The sequence below is a fragment of the Salvelinus namaycush genome, chromosome 32 (genome assembly GCF_016432855.1).
Source record: "Salvelinus namaycush isolate Seneca chromosome 32, SaNama_1.0, whole genome shotgun sequence".
Classification (NCBI taxonomy): domain Eukaryota; kingdom Metazoa; phylum Chordata; class Actinopteri; order Salmoniformes; family Salmonidae; genus Salvelinus; species Salvelinus namaycush.
Window position 1 is genome coordinate 34,873,711 of NC_052338.1, and position 26,107 is coordinate 34,899,817.

A 26,107-nucleotide genomic window follows, 5' to 3' on the forward strand; every position below is an offset into this window, starting at 1 on the left:
AGAGCATTAGTGGGGCTCGGGTACTGATGTTGGGAGATTAGGCCTGGCTCTCAGTCGGCGTTCCAATTCATCCCAAAGGTGTTCAATTGAACGTGAATGTACAGGCCAGTCACGTTCTTCCACACCGATCTCGACAAAGCATTTCTGTATGAACCTCGCTTTGTGCACAGAGGCATTGTCACTGGAACTAAAGGGCCTGAACCATGAAATACAGCCCCATACTATTATTCCTTCTCCACCAAACTTTACAGTTGGCACTATGCATTGGGGCAGGTAGCGTTCTCCTGGCATCCGCCAAACCCAGATTCGTCCATGGTGAAGTGTGATTAATCACTCCAGAGAACGCGTTTCTACTGCTCCGGAGTCCAATGGTCGGCGAGCTTTACACAACTCCAGCCGACGCTTGGCATTGAGCATGGTGATCTTAGGCTTGTGTGCGGCTGCTCGGCCACGGAGACCCATTTCAATAAACTCCAGACAAACAGTTATTGTGCTGACGTTGCTTCCAGAGGCAGTTTGGAATTCGGTAATGAGTGATGCAATCGAGTACAGACGAGATTTTTACTCGAATACAATCATTTGTAGGGGTGTCCATACACGTTTGTATATACAGTGTATAATGGATAATGTGTCCACTGTAAGTTTTCCCAAAAAGAGAGACAAATGATTCCATTTGCATGATCCTTGTTTACTGTCAGTATCTGCCCTTGTTTCAGTCCCACCTAGTCCCTCCCAAAGACTAGATACCTGTAACCGACACTATAAATTGTTTGCTTTTGCCTTTGAATAGCTTTCAGATCAGTGATCATGAAGGAAAGGAAAAGAGGAAATAGAACAGTAGTCTTAACTTTGGAACTTGAGTTTGTCTCTGTAACCTAAAGCCAAAGCAAACAAACCAACTCAAATATCAACGTTGTCCGTTGAACACTTAACTGTTTGAGAAGTATGCTCAGAGGGAGGGAAGTGAGCTGGTGTTATCTGTGTGGTGGGGAAAGTACAGTAAGTATACAGCCCAGAGCCCAGAGCCCAGAGCCCAGAGCCCAGAGCCCAGAGCCCAGAGCCCAGAGCCCAGAGCCTAGAACCCAGCCCAGAGCCTAGAGCCTAGAGCCTAGAGCCAAGAGCCCAGAGCCTAGAGCCAATCCCAGAGCCCAGAGCCCAGAGCCCAGAGCCCAGAGCCCAGAGCCCAGAGCCTAGAGCCTAGAGCCAAGCCCAGAGCTCAGCCGAGAGCCCAGAGCCCAGCCCAGAGCCTAGAGCCAAGAGCCAAGCCTAGAGCCTGGAGTCCAGCCCAGAGCCTAGAGTCCAGCCCAGAGCCCAGCCCAGAGCACAGAGCCCAGCCCTGAGCCCAGCCCAGCGCCCAGCCTTGAGCACAGCCCAGAGCCAAGAGCCAAACCCAGAGCCCAGCCGAGAGCCCAGAGCCCAACCTAGAGACAAGCCTAGAGCCCAGCCCAAAGCACAGCCCAGAGCCCAGAGCCCAGCCCTGAGCCAAGCCCAGAGCCCAGAGCCCAGCCCTGAGCCCAGCCCAGCCAAGATCCAAGCCCAGAGCCCAGCCGAGAGCCCAGAGCCCAACCTAGAGCCAAGCCTAGAGCAATGCCTAAAGCCCAGCCTAGAGCACAGCCTAGAGCCATGCCCAGAGCCCGGAACCAAGCCCAGAGCCCAGCCCAGAGCTCAGCCCAGATCCCAGAACCAAGCCCAGATCCCAGAGCCAAGCCCAGAGCCCAGCCTAGAACCAAGCCCAGAGCCCAGCCCAGATCTGAGAGCCCAACCCAGAGCCCAGCCTAGAGCCATGCCCAGAGCCAAGCCCAGGGCCCAGCCCAGATCCCAGAGCCCAGAGCCAAGCCCAGAGCCCAGCCCAGATCTGAGAGCCCAACCCAGAGCCCAGCCTAGAGCCATGCCCAGAGCCAAGCCCAGAGCCCAGCCCAGATCCCAGAGCCCAGAGCCAAGCCCAGAGCCCAAAACCCAGAGACCAGCCCAGAGCTCAGCCCAGAGTCAAGCCTAGAGCCAAGCCCAGAGCCAAGCCCAGTACCCAGCCCAGAGTCAGCTTTTTTTGTCTAAATGTGCGGTGAAATGCTTTGTTATTGTTTCAACAGCTGATTACCCCTTTAAGGGACCATTACTGCCAGGGAGATTAGCCTGCTAGTCTGTGTGTTCTATGACAATACGATCATGTGAGTGGTTACTCTGTCTGGCAGTTAAGGGTGTGGTGAGGCTGAAGTCTGTGTGTGTGTGTGTGTGTGTGTGTGTGTGTGTGTGTGTGTGTGTGTGTGTGTGTGTGTGTGTGTGTGTGTGTGTGTGTGTGTGTGTGTGTGTGTGTGTGTGTGTGTGTGTGTGTGTGTACTGTATGTGTGTGTGTGGGTGTGTGGGTGTGTGTGTGTGTGTGCGTGTGTGTGTGTGTGTGTGTGTGTGTGTACTGTGTGTGTGTGTGTGTGTACTGTATGTGTGTGTGTGGGTGTGTGGGTATGTGGGTGTGTGTGTGTGTGTGCGTGTGTGTGTGTGTGTGTGTGTGTGTACTGTGTGTGTGTGTGTGTGTACTGTATGTGTGTGTGTGGGTGTGTGTGCTTACACCACGTTAACTGTATCTGCTACATACTGTTACGGCCCTCGTTGCAGGCCACGTCAACATTGTAACTCAGTAGTAAGTGTTGGAGTGAAGTCCTATTCAAACGTGAGATAGAAAGCAAAGTCTTATTGTTATGGAGATGATCAAACAAACATATCATTATTTCATGTCCTCAGCCCATTCAGTTAGGCATTTATTAATAAAGGTATTTCATGGTGGTTTTTATTGGGGGGGACAGAGACACTGTTCCGTTTTGATTTACTCCAGCTGTTGACGGAACCTCGGAACTCCCTCTGTTCTCCTGGAACTGTTCCAGAATTACCACCTGTCTTTGTTCAACTGTATTATGTACTGTATAGGCAGAGTCATAGGGTCTAGCCTGGGGGGGTATTTACTGTATAGGCAGAGTCATAGGGTCTGGCCTGGGGGGATATTTACTGTATAGGCAGAGTCATAGGGTCTAGCCTGGGGGGATATTTACTGTAGTTTGAGTCATAGGGTCTAGCCTGGGTGGATATTTACTGTATAGGCAGAGTCATAGGGTCTAGCCTGGGGGGATATTTACTGTAGTTTGAGTCATAGGGTCTGGCCTGGGGGGGTATTTACTGTATAGGCAGAGTCATAGGGTCTAGCCTGGGGGGATATTTACTGTAGTTTGAGTCATAGGGTCTGGCCTGGGGGGGTATTTACTGTATAGGCAGAGTCATAGGGTCTAGCCTGGGGGGGTATTTACTGTATAGGCAGAGTCATAGGGTCTAGCCTGGGGGGATATTTACTGTATAGGCTGAGTCATAGGGTCTACCCTGGGGGGATATTTACTGTATAGGCTGAGTCATAGGGTCTAGCCTGGGGGGATATTTACTGTATAGGCTGAGTCATAGGGTCTAGCCTGGGTGGATATTTACTGTATAGGCTGAGTCATAGGGTCTAGCCTGGGGGGATATTTACTGTAGTTTGAGTCATAGGGTCTGGCCTGGGGGGGTATTTACTGTATAGGCAGAGTCATAGGGTCTAGCCTGGGGGGATATTTACTGTAGTTTGAGTCATAGGGTCTGGCCTGGGGGGGTATTTACTGTATAGGCAGAGTCATAGGGTCTAGCCTGGGGGGATATTTACTGTATAGGCTGAGTCATAGGGTCTAGCCTGGGTGGATATTTACTGTATAGGCTGAGTCATAGGGTCTAGCCTGGGGGGGTATTTACTGTATAGGCAGAGTCATAGGGTCTAGCCTGGGGGGATATTTACTGTAGTTTGAGTCATAGGGTCTGGCCTGGGGGGGTATTTACTGTATAGGCAGAGTCATAGGGTCTAGCCTGGGGGGATATTTACTGTAGTTTGAGTCATAGGGTCTAGCCTGGGTGGATATTTACTGTAGTTTGAGTCATAGGGTCTGGCCTGGGGGGATATTTACTGTAGTTTGAGTCATAGGGTCTGGCCTGGGGGGATATTTACTGTAGTTTGAGTCATAGGGTCTGGCCTGGGTGGATATTTACTGTATAGGCAGAGTCATAGGGTCTAGCCTGGGGGGATATTTACTGTAGTTTGAGTCATAGGGTCTGGCCTGGGGGGATATTTACTGTAGTTTGAGTCATAGGGTCTGGCCTGGGGGGGATATTTACTGTATAGGCAGAGTCATAGGGTCTAGCCTGGGGGGATATTTACTGTAGTTTGAGTCATAGGGTCTGGCCTGGGGGATATTTACTGTAGTTTGAGTCATAGGTTCTAACCTGGGGGATATTTACTGTAGTTTGAGTCATAGGGTCTGGCCTGGGTGGATATGTACTGTAGTCTGAGTCATAGGGTCTAGCCTGGGGGGATATTTACTGTAGTTTGAGTCATAGGGTCTGGCCTGGGGGGGTATTTACTGTATAGGCAGAGTCATAGGGTCTAGCCTGGGGGGATATTTACTGTAGTTTGAGTCATAGGGTCTGGCCTGGGGGGGTATTTACTGTATAGGCAGAGTCATAGGGTCTAGCCTGGGGGGGTATTTACTGTATAGGCAGAGTCATAGGGTCTAGCCTGGGGGGATATTTACTGTATAGGCTGAGTCATAGGGTCTACCCTGGGGGGATATTTACTGTATAGGCTGAGTCATAGGGTCTAGCCTGGGGGGATATTTACTGTATAGGCTGAGTCATAGGGTCTAGCCTGGGTGGATATTTACTGTATAGGCTGAGTCATAGGGTCTAGCCTGGGGGGATATTTACTGTAGTTTGAGTCATAGGGTCTGGCCTGGGGGGGTATTTACTGTATAGGCAGAGTCATAGGGTCTAGCCTGGGGGGATATTTACTGTAGTTTGAGTCATAGGGTCTGGCCTGGGGGGGTATTTACTGTATAGGCAGAGTCATAGGGTCTAGCCTGGGTGGATATTTACTGTATAGGCTGAGTCATAGGGTCTAGCCTGGGGGGGTATTTACTGTATAGGCAGAGTCATAGGGTTTAGCCTGGGGGGATATTTACTGTAGTTTGAGTCATAGGGTCTGGCCTGGGGGGGTATTTACTGTATCGGCAGAGTCATAGGGTCTAGCCTGGGGGGATATTTACTGTAGTTTGAGTCATAGGGTCTAGCCTGGGTGGATATTTACTGTAGTTTGAGTCATAGGGTCTGGCCTGGGGGGATATTTACTGTAGTTTGAGTCATAGGGTCTGGCCTGGGGGGATATTTACTGTAGTTTGAGTCATAGGGTCTGGCCTGGGTGGATATTTACTGTATAGGCAGAGTCATAGGGTCTAGCCTGGGGGGATATTTACTGTAGTTTGAGTCATAGGGTCTGGCCTGGGGGGATATTTACTGTAGTTTGAGTCATAGGGTCTGGCCTGGGGGGGATATTTACTGTATAGGCAGAGTCATAGGGTCTAGCCTGGGGGGATATTTACTGTAGTTTGAGTCATAGGGTCTGGCCTGGGGGATATTTACTGTAGTTTGAGTCATAGGTTCTAACCTGGGGGATATTTACTGTAGTTTGAGTCATAGGGTCTGGCCTGGGTGGATATGTACTGTAGTCTGAGTCATAGGGTCTAACCTGGGGGATATTTACTGTAGTTTGCGTCATAGGGTCTAACCTGGGGGATATTTACTGTAGTTTGAGTCATAGGGTCTGGTCTGGGGGGATATTTACTGTAGTTTGAGTCATAGGGTCTGGCCTGGGGGATATTTACTGTAGTTTGAGTCATAGGGTCTGGCCTGGGGGATATTTACTGTAGTTTGAGTCATAGGGTCTGGCCTGGGGGATAGTTACTGTAGTTTGAGTCATAGGGTCTGGCCTGGGGGGATATTTACTGTAGTTTGAGTCATAGGGTCTGGCCTGGGGAATATTTACTGTAGTTTGAGTCATAGGGTCTGGCCTGGGGGGGATCTTTACTGTAGTTTGAGTCATAGGGTCTGGCCTGGGGGATATTTACTGTAGTTTGAGTCATAGGGTCTAGCCTGGGGGGATATTTACTGTAGTTTGAGTCATAGGGTCTGGCCTGGGGGGATATTTACTGTAGTTTGAGTCATAGGGTCTGGCCTGGGGGGATATTTACTGTAGTTTGAGTCATATGGTCTGGCCTGGGGGATATTTACTGTAGTTTGAGTCGTAGGGTCTAGCCTGGGGGGATATTTACTGTAGTTTGAGTCATAGGGTCTAGCCTGGGGGGATATTTACTGTAGTTTGAGTCATAGGGTCTTGGCTGGGGGGATATTTACTGTAGTTTGAGTCATAGGGTCTGGCCTGGGGGGATATTTACTGTAGTTTGAGTCATATGGTCTGGCCTGGGGGATATTTACTGTAGTTTGAGTCGTAGGGTCTAGCCTGGGTGATATTTACTGTAGTTTGAGTCATAGGGTCTGGCCTGGGGGGATATTTACTGTAGTTGGAGTCATAGGGTCTGGCCTAGGAGGATATTTTCTGTAGTTTGAGTCATAGGGTCTAGCCTGGGGGGATATTTACTGTAGTCTGAGTCATAGGGTCTGGCCTGGGGGGATATTTACTGTAGTTTGAGTCATAGGGTCTAGCCTGGGGGATATTGACTGTTGTTTGAGTCATAGGGTCTAGCCTGGGAGGATATTGACTGTTGTTTGAGTCATAGGGTCTAGCCTGGGAGGATATTTACTGTAGTTTTAGTCATAGAGTGTAGCCTGGGGGATATTTACTGTTGTTTGAGTCATAGGGTCTAGCCTGGGAGGATATTGACTGTTGTTTGAGTCATAGGGTCTGGCCTGGGGGATATTTACTGTAGTCTGAGTCATAGGGTCTGGCCTGGGGGGATATTTACTGTTGTTTGAGTGATATAGGTTAGAGCGTTGGGCCAGTAACCAAATGTTTGCTGGATCGAATCCCTCAGCTGACAAGGTAAAAATAATGTCATTCTGCCCCTGAACAAGGCAGTTAACCCACTGTTCCCCAGGTAAGCCGTCATTGTAAATAAGAATTTGTTCTTTAATGACTTGCCTAGTTAAATAAAGGTTAAATAAAATCTTTTTAAAAAGGGGGCTGGTCTGGGGGATATTTACCGTAGGCGGAGCCAGAGGAGGACGTTATTTTCTCTGTGGAACGGTTAACTCTTCACACCCTGTGATGGAACATCACTATCCTTTTGAATGTTCACTTCGCCACAAAGGGACCTTTGTTTTTATGTCTGTGTTATAGAATGATAAATCTTGGCTTGCTTGTTATTCCATATATAACTTCACACTGCAGCTCCTTTGTCCCCTTTGGCCTAGTTTAAACTGCCAGTTTATTTCCCCAGCGTCAGCCTCATCCTTACCTCTCTAATATACATGCCTCTAAGATAGGAATTCTAATAGGCCTTGGCTGTAGGTGCCTACTGGCTGCCTACTAGCTGCCTACTGGCTGCCTACTGGCTGCCTTACTGGCTGCCTTACTGGCTGCCTACTGGCTGCCTACTGGCTGCCCTACTGGCTCCTTACTGGCTGCCCTTCTGGCTGCCTACTGGCTGCCCTTCTGGCTGCCCTACTGGCTGCCTATTGGCTGCCCTACTGGCTGCCTACTGGCTACTGGCTGCCCTACTGGCTGCCCTACTGGCTGCCTACTGGCTGCCTACTGGCTGCCTTACTGGCTGCCCTACTGGCTGCCCTACTGGCTGCCTACTGGTTCCCTACTGGCTGCCCACTGGCTGCCCTACTGGCTGCCCTACTGGCTGCCCTACTGGCTGCCCTACCAATCAAAAAGGCAGTAACTTCTCATAAAATGGAATTGAGAAAAATGGCTTTTATTTACCTTGTTTTCAAAGTAACTTTGCACAGTTACTGCTAACATGACCCCCATTGTAATGGTCTGGGTGTAGCTGGTGCAGAGGAGTCAGGTGCAGCACAGCAGAGATGAGTAATAAAAAGTAACTTTACTCAATAATATACATTCCATGTAGTAAATACCAAGCTCACACAAAAGGACCGAAAATACATAAAACAAACACGCACAAAAACCATGGGGAAAACAGAGGGTTAAATAATTAACATGTACAGTAATTGGGGAATTGAAATCAGGTGTGTAAAACAAAGACAAAACAAATGGAAATTGAAAAGTGGATCGGCGATGGCTAGAAGGAAGGGACCGACTTCGGCGGAAGTCGTGACACCTATTTTCTCCAAAACACAATACACTTAGAGGCAGCATACTTGTCCACATGATTAAGCATGTATTTAATGTAGCAAAAAAATGACATTAACTCATTTTCGACCAAATGATCAGTTACTTCCTTTTTGCTTAGTAGGGCAGTACAATTTTACCTCATAAATGATGATGATTTTGACCTACTTGCTATTGCTCACAGTTCTTGTATATTGTCTGTTGTTAATATTAGATTATATGTGTACAAAAAAATACAGACACGTATAGAATGTGTCTTTATAGTTCATCTCTATTGCCCCTGAAGCTTGTAGTTAGCTACAGTACCAATACAACAGTTAATGAACTACTCTGCTGCGGACTGAAATAGAATGATCATGATTCTTATTCTCTGCTGCCCCCTGCTGGTGAGATCAGGAAGTGTGACTGCATTAGGCACTGATCAGACCTGCGAGGGAGGAAATTGATTACAGAGTGCCAATCTTTTTCCCTTTCGTTAAGTATTGACCTGCAGACTTCTCCTAATGTCTGACTTGTCGCTTTTCCCTTCAATTGTGCTCCACCATTGCCCAAAAAGACCATTTCGATGACTGAAACGGATTGCCTCTAAGCTCCCCAATACTGTTGCAGACACGGACACTGGATAGTATAGCCTTCCTATACTGCTTACCAGACCAACGTGCTGCAGTCAATGTCAGCAGTTATGTGGTCGGCTGGGTAATGCAGGAGCAGTGTCTCCCAGTCAGCACCATGTACAGCACTAGCAGCACTACAGTAGTGGGTAACAGTGTTGCGATGGAATGCCAAGAGGCTCTGCCCTATGTAATACTCACTGTATATACTGGACACCTATATAGTGCTCTACTTATGAGTCCTATGAGTCATATGAGTCATATGAGTCCTATGACCCCTGTGATCCCTATGAGTCATATGAGTCATATGACCCCTGTGATCCATATGAGTCATATGAGTCATATGAGTCCTATGACCCCTGTGATCCCTATGAGTCATATGAATCATATGAGTCCTATGAGTCCTATGACCCCTGTGAGTCCTATGAGCCATGATCAAAAGTAGAGCCCTAAATATGGAATAAGTACTGTATATAGGGAATAATTACTGTATATAGGGAATAAGTACTGTATATAGGGAATAAGTGCTGTATATAAGGAATAAGTGCTGTATATAGGGAATAAGTGCTGTATATAGGGAATAAGTGCTGTATATATGGAGTATATATTTTATATAGGGAATACGTGCTGTATATATGAAATAAGTACTGTATATAGGGAATAAGTGCTGTATATAGGGAATAATTGCTGTATATAGGGAATAAGTACTGTATATATGGAATAAGTGCTGTATATAGGAATAAGTACTGTATATAGGGAATAAGTACTGTATATAGTGAATAAGTTCTGTATATATGGAATAAGTACTGTATATAGGGAATACGTACTGTGTATAGAGAATAAATACTGTATATATGGAATAAGTACTGTATATAGGGAATAAGTACTGTATATATGGAATAAGTGCTGTATATAGGGAATAGGGTGTCATTTTGGAAGCAGACACTGTTATTGCTTCCATAAAGGGGATAATTTTTTATTTAAACTACAAACGTTGGACTTTACAGATCATCACCGGATATAAACAGAGTGGTTTTTCTTGATTAAAATCTTCAGTGAACAGACACACCTCCTTATGGGCGTGTTGCAAATGGCACCCTATTACTATATCAAGTCCATATTGGATTCGTCAGACGCTTCATAAACACCAGGTTTACACTAACAGTGAAATGCTGACTGACGGGCCCTTCCCAACAATACAGAGAGAAACAACATTATAGACTAACAGTGTAATGCTGACTGACGGGCCCTTTCCAACAATACAGAGAGAAACAACATTATAGACTAACAGTGTAATGCTGACTGACGGGCCCTTTCCAACAATACAGAGAGAAACAACATTATAGACTAACAGTGTAATGCTGACTGACGGGCCCTTCCCAACAATACAGAGAGAAACAACATTATAGACTAACAGTGTAATGCTGACTGACGGGCCCTTTCCAACAATACAGAGAGAAACAACATTATAGACTAACAGTGTAATGCTGACTGACGGGCCCTTTCCAACAATACAGAGAGAAACAACATTATAGACTAACAGTGAAATGCTGACTGACGGGCCCTTTCCAACAATACAGAGAGAAACAACATTATAGACTAACAGTGTAATGCTGACTGACGGGCCCTTTCCAACAATACAGAGAGAAACAACATTATAGACTAACAGTGTAATGCTGACTGACGGGCCCTTTCCAACAATACAGAGAGAAACAACATTATAGACTAACAGTGTAATGCTGACTGACGGGCCCTTCCCAACAATACAGAGAGAAACAACATTATAGACTAACAGTGTAATGCTGACTGACGGGCCCTTCCCAACAATACAGAGAGAAACAACATTATAGACTAACAGTGTAATGCTGACTGACGGGCCGTTCCCAACAATACAGAGAGAAACAACATTATAGACTAACAGTGTAATGCTGACTGACGGGCCCTTCCCAACAATACAGAGAGAAACAACATTATAGACTAACAGTGTAATGCTTACTGACGGGCCCTTTCCAACAATACAGAGAGAAACAACATTATAGACTAACAGTGTAATGCTGACTGACGGGCCCTTCCCAACAATACAGAGAGAAACAACATTATAGACTAACAGTGTAATGCTTACTGACGGGCCCTTTCCAACAATACAGAGAGAAACAACATTATAGACTAACAGTGTAATGCTGACTGACGGGCCCTTTCCAACAATACAGAGAGAAACAACATTATAGACTAACAGTGTAATGCTGACTGACGGGCCCTTTCCAACAATACAGAGAGAAACAACATTATAGACTAACAGTGTAATGCTGACTGACGGGCCCTTTCCAACAATACAGAGAGAAACAACATTATAGACTAACAGTGTAATGCTGACTGACGGGCCCTTTCCAACAATACAGAGAGAAACAACATTATAGACTAACAGTGTAATGCTTACTGACGGGCCCTTTCCAACAATACAGAGAGAAACAACATTATAGACTAACAGTGTAATGCTGACTGACGGGCCCTTTCCAACAATACAGAGAGAAACAACATTATAGACTAACAGTGTAATGCTGACTGACGGGCCCTTTCCAACAATACAGAGAGAAACAACATTATAGACTAACAGTGTAATGCTGACTGACGGGCCCTTTCCAACAATACAGAGAGAAACAACATTATAGACTAACAGTGTAATGCTGACTGACGGGCCCTTTCCAACAATACAGAGAGAAACAACATTATAGACTAACAGTGTAATGCTTACTGACGGGCCCTTTCCAACAATACAGAGAGAAACAACATTATAGACTAACAGTGTAATGCTGACTGACGGGCCGTTCCCAACAATACAGAGAGAAACAACATTATAGACTAACAGTGTAATGCTGACTGACGGGCCCTTTCCAACAATACAGAGAGAAACAACATTATAGACTAACAGTGTAATGCTGACTGACGGGCCCTTTCCAACAATACAGAGAGAAACAACATTATAGACTAACAGTGTAATGCTGACTGACGGGCCCTTTCCAACAATACAGAGAGAAACAACATTATAGACTAACAGTGTAATGCTGACTGACGGGCCGTTCCCAACAATACAGAGAGAAACAACATTATAGACTAACAGTGTAATGCTGACTGACGGGCCCTTTCCAACAATACAGAGAGAAACAACATTATAGACTAACAGTGTAATGCTGACTGACAGGCCCTTTCCAACAATACAGAGAGAAACAACATTATAGACTAACAGTGTAATGCTGACTGACGGGCCGTTTCCAACAATACAGAGAGAAACAACATTATAGACTAACAGAGAGAAAGAAACTAATAGAGTAGTAAAACAATAAATACACAATGAGTAATGATAACATGGTTATATACAGGGGTACCAGTACTGATAAAATGAGTAATGTTAACATGGCTATATACAGGGGTACCAGTACTGTGATAATGAGTAATGTTAACATGGCTATATACAGGGGTACCAGTACTGTGATAATGAGTAATGTTAACATGGCTATATACAGGGGTACCAGTACTGAGATAATGAGTAATGATAACATGGATATATACAGGGGTACCAGTACTGATATAATGAGTAATGATAACATGGATATATACAGGGGTACCAGTACTGAGATAATGAGTAATGATAACATGGATATATACAGGGGTACCAGTACTGATATAATGAGTAATGTTAACATGGCTATATACAGGGGTACCAGTACTGAGATAATGAGTAATGATAACATGGCTATATACAGGGGTACTAGTACTGATATAATGAGTAATGATAACATGGCTATATACAGGGGTACCAGTACTGATATAATGAGTAATGATAACATGGCTATATACAGGGGTACCAGTACTGAGATAATGAGTAATGATAACATGGCTATATACAGGGGTACCAGTACTGAGTAATGATAACATGGTTATATACAGGGGTACCAGTACTGATATCATGAGTAATGATAACATGGCTATATACAGGGGTACCAGTACTGAGTAATGATAACATGGTTATATACAGGGGTACCAGTACTGAGTAATGATAACATGGTTATATACAGGGGTACCAGTACTGAGTAATGATAACATGGTTATATACAGGGGTACCAGTACTGAGTAATGATAACATGGTTATATACAGGGGTACCAGTACTGAGATAATGAGTAATGATAACATGGTTATATACAGGGGTACCAGTACTGAGATAATGAGTAATGATAACATGGCTATATACAGGGGTACCAGTACTGATATAATGAGTAATGATAACATGGCTATATACAGGGGTACCAGTACTGATATAATGAGTAATGATAACATGGCTATATACAGGGGTACCAGTACTGAGTAATGATAACATGGTTATATACAGGGGTACCAGTACTGAGTAATGATAACATGGTTATATACAGAGGTACCAGTACTGAGTAATGATAACATGGTTATATACAGGGGTACCAGTACTGAGTAATGAGTAATGATAACATGGTTATATACAGGGGTACCAGTACTGAGATAACGTGCAGGGGTACGAGGTAATAACTTGGCTATATACACAGGGTACCAGTACTGAGATAATGAGTAATGATAACATGGCTATATACAGGGATACCAGTACTGAGTTAACGTGCAGGGGTACGAGGTAATACCTTGGCTATATACACAGGGTACCAGTACTGAGTTAACGTGCAGGGGTACGAGGTAATAACTTGGCTCTATACACAGGGTACCAGTACTGAGTTAACGTGCAGGGGTTCCGAGGTAATAACTTGGCTATATACACAGGGTACCAGTACTGAGTCAACGTGTAGGGGTACGAGGTAATAACTTGGCTATATACACAGGGTACCAGTACTGAGTCAACGTGCAGGGGTACGAGGTAATAACTTGGCTATATACACAGGGTACCAGTACTGAGTCAACGTGCAGGGGTACGAGGTAATAACTTGGCTATATACACAGGGTACCAGTACTGAGTTAACGTGCAGGGGTACGAGGTAATATCTTGGCTATATACACAGGGTACCAGTACTGAGTCAACGTGCAGGGGTACGAGGTAATAACTTGGCTATATACACAGGGTACCAGTACTGAGTTCACTTGCAGGGGTACGAGGTAATAACACGGCTATATACACAGGGTACCAGTACTGAGTTCACTTGCAGGGGTACGAGGTAATAACACGGCTATATACACAGGGTACCAGTACTGAGTTCACTTGCAGGGGTACGAGGTAATAACACGGCTATATACACAGGGTACCAGTACTGAGTTCACTTGCAGGGGTACGAGGTAATACCTTGGCTATATACACAGGGTACCAGTACTGAGTCAATGTGCAGGGGTACGAGGTAATACCTTGGCTATATACACAGGGTACCAGTACTGAGTCAACGTGCAGGGGTATGAGGTAATAACTTGGCTATATACACAGGGTACCAGTACTGAGTCAATGTGCAGGGGTACGAGGTAATAACTTGGCTATATACACAGGGTACCAGTACTGAGTTCACTTGCAGGGGTACGAGGTAATACCTTGGCTATATACACAGGGTACCAGTACTGAGTCAATGTGCAGGGGTACGAGGTAATACCTTGGCTATATACACAGGGTACCAGTACTGAGTTCACTTGCAGGGGTACGAGGTAATAACTTGGCTATATACACAGGGTACCAGTACTGAGTCAATGTGCAGGGGTACGAGGTAATACCTTGGCTATATACACAGGGTACCAGTAATGAGTCAACGTGCAGGGGTACGAGGTCATAACTTGGCTATATACACAGGGTACCAGTACTGAGTTCACTTACAGGGGTACAAGGTAATAACACGGCTATATACACAGGGTACCAGTACTGAGTCAACGTGCAGGGGTACGAGGTAATAACTTGGCTATATACACAGGGTACCAGTACTGAGTTCACTTGCAGGGGTACGAGGTAATAACACGGCTATATACACAGGGTACCAGTACTGAGTCAACGTGCAGGGGTACGAGGTAATAACTTGGCTATATACACAGGGTACCAGTAAGGAAACAAGGTAATTGAGGTAGATGTACAGAGCATTCTGAAATTATTCAGACCCCTTGACTTTTTCCACATTTTGTTACGTTACAGGCTTATTCTAAAAATTCATCAATCTACACACAATACCCCATATTGATAAAGCGAAAACAAGACACTTCTTAGAGCTTGCCGCCCGGACAAACTGAACAATCTGGGGAGAAGGGCCTTGGTCAGGGAGGTGACCAAGAACCCGATGGTCACTCTGACAGAGCTCCAGAGTTCCTCTGTGGAGATGGGAGAACCTTCCAGAAGGACAACCGTCCCTGCAGCACTCCACCAATCAGGCATTTGTGGTAGAGTTGCCAGATGGAAGCCACTCCTCAGTAAAATGCACATGACAGCCCGCTTGGAGTTTGTCAAAAGGCACCTGAAGGACTCTCAGACCACGAGAAACAAGATTCTCTAGGTTTGATGCAACCAATTATTGTACTCTTTGGTCCTGAAACCTAGCACAGAGTCAAACACAGACACCACACCTCATTGGTTGAATGTAATAAATGACAAGTTTTATTGTTGCACAAAATGTACAAAATAACAAGCAAATGGACAGCTCACCCCTAGTCCCACCCCTCCCCGCCGTTTCATTCGCCAAGATGAGGTTGGGATTTTTTTTTTTAAACCTATGACTCACTACAGCAAGTCCAATGGTCCAAGCCAAGCCATGGTATTTCTGAGAGAGATAACACATACCCAATTTCAGCTTCACTGAACAATTAAAAATGAATAAAAACACCTTTTATGTACACATTTTATGTTAGAACTTTTACAACATGCCATCTATATATTTATACAGAATATGCTTGTTACCACATACCCCTGTATAGAAAATATATATTATAAGATCAACTGAAGTTAGACTGAGGTCTATAGACATGGAAAGTACAACTCTGCCTTTTTAAAAATCTCCTTTTTTCAACTTCTTTATTTTCAATTCCCACTTTATCAACAACATTTTTTTTTTTTTCCTCATACTAAAAGAAGAAATGTCTGGTGGAACATAAGCACATTTGTTATTGTTGTTGTGTATTCTATCCTGGAGGACCAGAGCTGGCCTTGTAGGTGCCTGATGAGAAAATACTCAGCTCGCTCGCTTATTTACACTGCGACTCTATGAGAAATCTAATGACTGTGCCTGTGTGCATATATGTGTGTTTACATATCCTCTTGTTATGATAAGGTCTTTGTCCCTCCCTGAAAGTCTCTGCTCTTCTCTTTATGTTTCAATAGAGTATTCCCCAAAAACATCCAAGGTGGCACATCCAAGATTTCACAATGTACAGAATATGGTTTACTGATGGCTGGTTGGCTATGTAGGGACTGGAGCAGTAGACTGTGATGTCCTGGAGCCTTTTGGACCCACTAAAGATAAACACCAAGCGGTGTTATAAGGCTAGCATTCAGTCAGTATCTCCTTAACCCCCTAAAGATAGACAACAAGCAGTGTTACAAGGCTAGCCGTCGGTATCTCCTTAACCCCCTAAAGATAGACATCAAGCAGTGTTACAAGGCTAGCATTCAGTCAGTATCTCCTTAACCCCCTAAAGATAGACATCAAGCAGTATTACAAGGCTAGCCGTCGGTATCTCCTTAACCCCCTAAAGATAGATACCAAGCGGTGTTACAAGGCTAGCAGTCAGTCAGTATCTCCTTAACCCCCTAAAGATAGACATCAAGCGGTGTTACAAGGCTAGCCGTCGGTATCTCCTTTAACCCCCTAAAGATAGATACCAAGCGGTGTTACAAGGCTAGCCGTCGGTATCTCCTTAACCCCCTAAAGATAGATACCAAGCGGTGTTACAAGGCTAGCTGTCGGTATCTCCTTAACCCCCTAAAGATAGATACCAAGCGGTGTTACAAGGCTAGCCGTCTGTATCTCCTTTAACCACCTAAAGATAGATACCAAGCGGTGTTACAAGGCTAGCCGTCTGTATCTCCTTTAACCCCCTAAAGATAGATACCAAGCGGTGTTACAAGGCTAGCTGTCGGTATCTCCTTTAACCCCCTAAAGATAGATACCAAGCGGTGTTACAAGGCTAGCCGTCTGTATCTCCTTTAACCCCCTAAAGATAGATACCAAGCGGTGTTACAAGGCTAGCCGTCTGTATCTCCTTTAACCCCCTAAAGATAGATACCAAGCGGTGTTACAAGGCTAGCCGTCGGTATCTCCTTTAACCCAATCCTCACCTGCTGATGATGCGGTAGCTTTGGCACTAGGTGTATGAAACGTTGTGTGAGGTTTTATGTAGATAGTTAAAGGTTTTAGCACCATAAAGAGAGGGCTGAATCACCAAAATTCTTCACATACTCCATTTACGGCATAACATCACGTACTAGTGCCAAAATCTCCCACAGTTCCTGTGGTTACGATTCAAGTAGGTGGGGTGAGGGTGGGGGGTTGGGGTCGGAGTGGGTGTGTGATGAGCAGTGTCTGGGTGCATGTGAATACAGTAAAATAGCTTCCCCTCCTTGTCTCCTCGTCCCCTTTTCTTGATCTGCAATACTTACTTAACGCCTGTGTTTTCAGTTCAGTGTAAATGGAGGAGAGGAGACAAGCAGAGGAGACGAGGAGAATAGGAAGCCCCTTCAAACTATTGGGATGGACCTTCAATGCAGTGACTGAGCATAATGTACTCAGGGGCCCGGTCCCAAACCAATACCTCTCCCCGAACCTTAGGACCTTGTTGACAATCTGACAAATTGTTTGGATTGGTATCAGCAATACAGTTAAAGCTCCCATTAGCCTTCTGGTATGTTATGAAGGGTTTCCACCATAATGCTTCCAATGCCAAGTCATTTTAGATCAAGGGGAGTCAACAAGGACTTTTGGAAAAGAAGAAGCCATTGGTTTGGAATCAGGCCGTTTTGTTAATCCCAGTCTATTCTTTACAGTTTGTAATGGAGCCCGGTTTAAACCTTTCCAGCGACTAGGTGGAGACTGACAGACAGCGCTGTTATTATTCTACGTGAATGCAAAAAATATTCTTCAGACTAACGTTGTTGTACGGAATATGAACCTTTTTGTTTATTTTCATTTTTTTGCTTCAGTTTTATTTCCTGACCGTATATTTTTCTAATATAGCTCTTCCCTTGTTGTTCTTCGTCTTTAGTCTTACTTATTAGAAATCTGGTAACACTTGTTGAGTTTTTTTTCTCTTTAATATATATCTCTATAGATTATTTTCCTTCATTTTCTTTTTTTACAAAATGAGAGACAGAATGATGAACAATACATAAACTTCTTCTTTTCATCAGTTCATTTTTTTATCAGACCTGATCATTTCGCTTTTCATAAACAAACAGGATTCAGCCACCACAGTTTGTTCTCCCTCGTTGTTTCTTCTCCTCCCTCCGTGTGTACTCTCTCTCTCTCTCTCTCCCTCTCTCTCTCTCTCTCTCTCGCTCTGCTTCTCTCTCTCTCTCTCTCTCGCTCTCTCCTTCACTCTCGCCTCTCTTCCATCTCTCATTGAAGAAGAGCCCTGATTTGTTTGGAGGTGCTGTCGTCGTTTAGATGTCGGGTCGTATACCTGGAGAGGGAGGAGATGAGGAGGAGGGGAGAGAAGCAGAGAGGAGAGGAAATTATGGTGAGAAGGATAAGAGGACATGAGATGAGTATCTGTACACACACTATCTCTGTTGATGTCTCCCCTCTCTCTCTTTCTCTCGCTCTCTCTAACTCTCCATCTCTCTCAATTCAATTATATTTCATTTTAAGGGGCTTTATTGGCATGGGAAACATATGTTAACGTTGCCAAAGCAAGTGAAGTAGATAAAAAACACAAGTGAAATAAACAATAAAAATTAACAGTGAACATTACACTCACAGAAGTTCCACAATAATAAAGACATTTCAAATGTCTTATTATGTACAAATAGTTAAAGTACAAAAAAGTTAAATAAAAAAACATGAATATGGGTTGTATTTACAATGGTGTTTGTTCTTCACTGGTTGACCTTTTCTTGTGGCAACAGGTTACAAATCTTGCTGCTGTGATGGAACACTGTGGTATTTCACCCAATTGGTTTGTTTTCAATTTCTTTGTGGATCTGTCTAATCTGAGGGAAATATGTTTCTCTAATATGGTCATACATTTGGCAAGAGGTTAGAAAGTGCAGCTCAGTTTCCACCTCATTTTGTGGAGTGTGCACATAGCCTGTCTTCTCTTGAGAGCCAGGTCTGCCTACGGCGGCCTTTCTCAATAGCAAGGCTATGCTCACTGAGTCTGTACATAGTCAAAGCTTTCCTTATTATTGGGTCAGTCACAATGGTCAGGTATTCTGCCACTGTGTACTCTCTGTTTAGGGCCAAATGGCATTCTAGTTTGCTCAGTTCTTTTGTGAATTCTTTCCGATGTGTCAAGTAATTATCATTTGTTTTATCTCTCTCGATGTCTCCTCACCTCAGTGCGTTCAGTAGTCCCTCCACGCTGTTGGAAGGCTGCTCTTTCAGCACCTTGATGCAACCCTTCATCTGTAGACAGACAGACAGACAGACAGACAGACAGACAGACAGACAGACAGACAGACAGACAGACAGACAGACAGACAGACAGACAGACAGACAGACAGACAGACAGACAGACAGACAGACAGACAGACAGACAGACAGACAGACAGACAGACAGAGATAGTTTTAGAGAAAGGTCATCATTCTCTGTCCCCTACAGGAGGACATCAAGTCAAGTGTGGTCAGATAAGGCCAGCGGTATAAGTGTAAAAACAGTTGTGTGTTTGTAGTGTTTGTGTGTGATGTTTGTGCATTTGTTTTGTTTGTGTGGTGTAGTTATGTGTGTGTGTGTATGTGTGGTGTTTGTGTGTGTAGTGATTGTGTGTGTGTGTGTGTGTGTGTGTGTGTGTGTGTGTGTGTGTGTGTGTGTGTCTTACGTCTATTTTGGATGTCTTGGCGAAGGCTCCTACAGGGTGGACATGGTCGTACAGGATGATCACTCCCACCATCACCCTCATACAGAACAACACAGTGTCTGTGTTGGTGAACCTACAACGGTACTCACTATGGAGAGAGGAGGGAGGGAGGGAGGGAGGGAGGGAGGGAGGGAGGGAGGGAGGGAGGTGGGAGAGGGAGGGAGGGAGGGAGGGAGGGAGGGAGGGAGGGAGGGAGGGAGGGAGGGAGGGAGAGGAGGGAGGGAGGGAGGGAGGGAGGGAGGGAGGGAGGGAGGGAGGGAGGGAGGGAGGGAGGGAGGGAGGGAGGGAGGGAGGTGGGAGAGGGAGGGAGGGAGGGAGGGAGGGAGGTGGGAGAGGGAGGGAGGAAGGTAGGGAGGGAGGGAGGGAGGGGGGGAGGGAGGGAGGGGGGGAGGGAGGGAGGGGGGAGGGAGGGAGGGAGGGGGGGAGGGAGGGAGGGAGGGAGGGAGGGAGGGAGGTGGGAGAGGGAGGGAGGGAGGGAGGGAGGGAGGGAGGGAGGGAGGGAGAGAGGGAGGGAGGGAGGGAGGGAGGGAGGTGGGAGAGGGAGGGAGGGAGGGAGGGAGGGAGGGAGGGAGGGAGGGAGGGAGGGAGGGAGGGAGGGAGGGAGGGAGGGAGGGAGGTGGGAGAGGGAGGGAGGGAGGGAGGGAGGGAGGGAGGGAGGGAGAGAGGAGGGAGGGAGGGAGGGAGGGAGGGAGGGAGGGAGAGAGGAGGGAGGGAGGTGGGAGAGGGAGGGAGGGAGGGAGGGAGGGAGGGAGGAGGGAGGGAGGGAGGGAGGGAGGGAGGGAGGAGGGAGGGAGGGAGGGAGGGAGGAAGGGAGGGAGGGAGGGAGGGAGGGAGGGAGGGAGGGAGGGAGGGAGGGAGGGAGGGAGGGAGGTGGGAGAGGGAGGGAGGGAGGGAGGGAGGGAGGGAGGTGGGAGAGGGAGGGAGGGAGGGAGGGAGGGAGGGAGGGAGGGAGGGAGGGAGGGAGGTGGGAGAGGGAGGGAGGGAGGGAGGGAGGGAGGGAGGGAGGGAGGGAGGGAGGGGGGGAGGGAGGGAGGGAGGGAGGGAGGGAGGGAGGGAGGGAGGGAGGGAGGGAGGTGGGAGAGGGAGGGAGGGAGGGAGGGAGGGAGGGAGAGAGGGAGGGAGGGAGGGAGGGAGGAAGGGAGGGAGGGAGGGAGGGAGGGAGGGAGGGAGGGAGGGAGGGAGGGAGGGAGGGAGGTGGGAGAGGGAGGGAGGGAGGGAGGGAGGGAGGGAGGGAGGGAGGGAGGGAGGGAGGGAGAGAGGAGGGAGGGAGGGAGGGAGGGAGGGAGGAGAGAGAGGGGAGGGAGAGAGGAGGGAGGGAGGTGGGAGAGGGAGGTAGGGATGGAGGGAGGGAGGGAGGGAGGGAGGGAGGGAGGGAGGGAGGGAGGGAGGGAGGGAGAGAGGGAGGGAGGGAGGGAGGGAGGAAGGGAGGGAGGGAGGGAGGGAGGGAGGTGGGAGAGGGAGGGAGGGAGGGAGGGAGGGAGGGAGGGAGGGAGGGAGGGAGGTGGGAGAGGGAGGGAGGTGGGAGAGGGAGGGAGGGAGGGAGGGAGGGAGGAAGGGAGGGAGGGAGGGAGGGAGGGAGGGAGGGAGGGAGGGAGGGAGGGAGGGAGGGAGGGAGGGAGGGAGTGAGGGAGGGAGGGAGAGAGGGAGGGAGGTGGGAGAGGGAGGGAGGGAGGGAGGTAGGGAGGGAGGGAGGTGGGAGGGAGGGAGGGAGGGAGGGAGGGAGGGAGGGAGGGAGGGAGGGAGGGAGGGAGGGAGGGAGGGAGGGAGGGAGGAGAGAAAGAGGGATGGTGAAGGAGACAGGAATTGTTATTGCTTCAATCAGCTTGAAGGCACTGTGTTTTTTTGGATAATGACTTTTATGATAATCATGATTATCATGCCAATAGTGCTCATTAAATTGATTTGAGAGAGAGAGAGAGAGAGAGAAAGAGGGAGAGAGATAGAGAGAGACAGCGAGACAGCGAGGGAGAGAGAGAGAAAGAGAGAGAGACAGAGAGGGGGAGAGAGAGAGAGAGAGAGAGAGAGAGAGAGAGAGAGAGAGAGAGAGAGAGAGAGAGAGAGAGAGAGAGAGAGAGAGAGAGAGAGAGAGAGAGAGAGAGAGAGTCTAAAAGAAAATGAGACTATGTGGGGAACAAACCAATCAGCGTAGGCTTGGACTGAAGGTCAAAGCATAACTTCTGATTTGTGTATTTAAAACCCTGAAGTATAACAGCCTGCTGTTTTCTAAAGACTCATTACACAGGGCTATGGTCTGTGACCTTCTGAAGAAGACTATGGGATTAGAGGGAAAGAGAGACAAAGATGGAGAGATGAGGGAAAAATGTAGTGAGATGGAACGAGAGCGAGAGATAGTAAGAAAGTGAGAGATGGAGCAAAAGAAGGAGAGGGATTGAAAAAGACAGGACTAGAGATAGAGAGGACTAGAGAAAGACATGAATAGAGAAAGACAGGACTAGAGAAAGACAGGACTAGAGAAAGACAGGACTAGAGATAGACAGGACTAGAGATAGAGAGGACTAGAGATAGAGAGGACTAGAGAAAGACAGGACTAGAGAAAGACATGAATAGAGAAAGACAGGACTAGAGAAAGACAGGACTAGAGAAAGACAGGACTAGAGATAGAGAGGACTAGAGAAAGACAGGACTAGAGATAGACAGGACTAGAGAAAGACAGGACTAGAGAAAGACCTGAATAGAGAAAGACGGGACTAGGGAAAGACAGGACTAGAGATAGAGAGGACTAGAGAAAGACAGGACTAGAGAAAGACCTGAATAGAGAAAGACAGGACTAGGGAAAGACAGGACTAGAGATAGAGAGGACTAGAGAAAGACAGGACTAGAGAAAGACAGGACTAGAGAAAGAAAGGACTAGAGAAAGAGAGGACTAGAGAAAGACAGGACTAGAGAAAGAAAGGACTAGAGAAAGACAGGACTAGAGAAAGACAGGACTAGAGAAAGACAGGACTAGAGAAAGAGAGGACTAGAGAAAGACAGGACTGAGAAAGAAAGGACTAGAGAAAGAAAGGACTAGAGAAAGACAGGACTAGAGAAAGACAGGACTAGAGAAAGACAGGACTAGAGAAAGAAAGGACTAGAGAAAGACAGGACTAGAGAAAGAGAACTACTCACGGTGTCTCCAGCATGACGCGACACACACAGGCCATGGTGCTCAGGCAGTCGGTGGTGTCTTCAATGGGTAAGGTCTTATTCTGTAACAGAGAGTAGGGGGAGACAGAGTAAATACCAGCACTGGTCCCTGGGTTGAGACAGAGAGTAGGGGGAGACAGACTAAATACCAGCACTGGCCCCTGGGTTGAGACAGAGTAAATACCAGCACTGGCCCCTGGGGGGAGACAGAGGAAATACCAGCACTGGCCCCTGGGGGGAGACAGAGAGTAGGGGGAGACAGACTAAATACCAGCACTGGCCCCTGGGTTGAGACAGAGTAAATACCAGCACTGGCCCCTGGGGGGAGACAGAGAGTAGGGGGAGACAAACTAAATACCAGCACTGGCCCCTGGAGGAAGACAGAGTAAATACCAGCACTGGCCCCTGGGGGGAGACAGAGTAAATACCAGAACTGGTCCCTGGGGGGAGACAGAGAGTAGGGGGAGACAGACTAAATACCAGCACTGGCCCCTGGGGGGAGACAGAGAGTAGGGGGAGACAGACTAAATACCAGCACTGGCCCCTGGGTTGAGACAGAGTAAATACCAGCACTGGCCCCTGGGGGGAGACAGAGAGTAGGGGGAGACAGACTAAATACCAGCACTGGCCCCTGGGTTGAGACAGAGTAAATACCAGCACTGGCCCCTGGGGGGAGACAGAGAGTAGGGGGAGACAGACTAAATACCAGCACTGGCCCCTGGAGGAAGACAGAGTAAATACCAGCACTGGCCCCTGGGTTGAGACAGAGTAAATACCAGCACTGGCCCCTGGGGGGAGACAGAGTAAATACCAGAACTGGTCCCTGGGGGGAGACAGAGAGTAGGGGGAGACAGAGTAAATACCAGCACTGGCCCCTGGGGGGAGACAGAGAGTAGGGGGAGACAGACTAAATACCAGCACTGGCCCCTGGGTTGAGACAGAGTAAATACCAGCACTGGCCCCTGGGGGGAGACAGAGAGTAGGGGGAGACAGACTAAATACCAGCACTGGCCCCTGGGGGGAGACAGAGAGTAGGGGGAGACAGACTAAATACCAGCACTGGCCCCTGGGTTGAGACAGAGTAAATACCAGCACTGGCCCCTGGGGGGAGACAGAGTAAATACCAGAACTGGTCCCTGGGGGGAGACAGAGAGTAGGGGGAGACAGAGTAAATACCAGCACTGGCCCCTGGGTTGAGACAGAGAGTAGGGGGAGACAGACTAAATACCAGCACTGGCCCCTGGGTTGAGACAGAGTAAATACCAGCACTGGCCCCTGGGTTGAGACAGAGTAAATACCAGCACCGGCCCCTGGGGGGAGACAGAGAGTAGGGGGAGACAGAGTAAATACCAGCACTGGCCCCTGGGTTGAGATAGAGTAAATACCAGCACTGGCCCCTGGGTTGAGACAGAGTAAATACCAGCACTGGCCCCTGGAGGAAGACAGGCCCTAATCTCTGGCTGTCACATGACTGGGATATAGAAATGTGAATCTCCAGAGGGTGGTGCGGTCTGCACAACGTATCACCGGGGGCAACTACAGAACACCTACAGCACCCGATGTCACAGGAAGGTCCAAAAAGATCATCAAGGACAACAACCAACCAAGCCACCATCCAGAAGGCGAGGTCAGTACAGGTGCATCAAGGCTGAGACCGAGAGACTGAGGAACAACTTCTATCTCAAGGACATCAGACTGTTTTTTTTATTTTTATTTAACTTAGGGATAGGCGTCCCGTTCATGGGACAGTTGTAAATCATGCAGCGCCTTGTGTCACGATCGCAGATTTTAGAGAAACACCAAATGTCGGTAAATATAAGTGTCTTCTATCGGCTGAAAGCTTAAATTATTGTTAATATAACTGCACTGTCCAATTTACTGTAGCTACTACTGCGGGGAAAAATCCATGCTATTGTTTGAGGAGAGCTCCTAACCACAAAACACTTTTTCACCGCGATAGGTTGGATAAAATCACCTCTGAAGGTGAAATGTGTACTTACATTCTGAAATCTTGCTCTGATTTATCATCCAAAGGGTCCCAGAGACAACATGAAGTGTCTTTTTGTTATATAAAATCCTTTTTCATATCTATAAAAAGGTCCATATAACATGCACGATCGATTTTGTATTTCCACTCGTTCAATTTGCAAAGAAAGGAATCTGTGAAAATCTAACCCTAAACGTTATTTCAACTAGTCAAATCATGTTCGTATGTATTCCTCAGAGATCCTAGAATGTATCATTAGGGGTGTAGTATATCCTATAGGACATTTGGTTAGAGAGCGACGCCTTCATGGCACCCCGATGACGCGTCCGGTCTTCACTTGATCGACTGCAACTTTGTCAAATAAGCACCAATCAGGGTCAAACAAAGCTAGGTAGATAGCCAATGAGCTGGGCTTTACGGCAGTATCGGGAAACACTGTATCTGTCGCAAAGTGTCACTGTTAACCTTGTGCGACAGCATGCCTTGTCCTTTTGGGCAAAAATTATAAGAATATGGAGAGTTATGAAGTTATGAAAACTGAGTGTTTTGCAAATGGTGAACTAATAATATGGCTACTAATAGTCCAAGTATACAGATTTGACGATATTCTTGAAGAAAATGTAATGTCAATGTGAATGTCTTCATGTTTTGCCTAAATCTACATGGGTGACTTCACACTAAAAGTCATGTAGTTTGCTCATACTTCGTGTTATCCGTCTGAAACTTTGCACCTACACTGCTGCCATCTTCTGGACACCATCCGAATTACAACCAGAGTGATGGCTCGATTTGGGGCCTTTCTGTTGCATTTCAAAGATGGTGGTATAATTTTTTTTATTATCTTTTAATTAATATATTATCTTCCACCAGATCTATTTGTGTTATATTCTACCAAATTCAATTCACATTTCCACAAACTTCAAAGTGTTTCCTTTCAAATGGTACCAAGAATATGCATATCCTTGCTTCAGGGCCTTAGCTACAGGCAATTAGATTTGGGCCATTTTAGGCCTGACAATGTAAAAAACGGGTACAATCTGTAAGCTACCAGTGTCTAATATACATTTTTTTGTGTTTATTTTTTGTCTACTGATAATTGCTTCAGGGTTGTTGAGTCTAAGAACTCTGTAGGATCAGTCCAACTGTTATTTAATTCTAATTTAACATCACATTGTTATTTCATTCTGATTTATAATCGCATTATAGTTGA

General features: G+C 46.7%; 1 protein-coding gene across 1 annotated transcript in view; it reads right to left on the bottom strand.

The window, feature by feature from the left end:
- Positions 1-15,423: 15,423 nt before the first annotated feature.
- LOC120027473 (CYFIP-related Rac1 interactor A-like) overlaps positions 15,424-26,107 on the bottom strand; it is a 41,776-nt gene continuing 31,092 nt past the window's right edge. Inside the window, exons 7-10 of the mRNA XM_038972419.1 lie at positions 22,893-22,972; positions 19,725-19,851; positions 19,241-19,311; positions 15,424-18,367 (exon numbers count right to left, since the gene is read on the bottom strand). Coding sequence (XP_038828347.1) covers positions 18,304-18,367; positions 19,241-19,311; positions 19,725-19,851; positions 22,893-22,972 — 342 coding nt within the window. The 3' untranslated portion in view covers positions 15,424-18,303. The remainder of the gene's footprint in view (positions 18,368-19,240; positions 19,312-19,724; positions 19,852-22,892; positions 22,973-26,107) is intronic.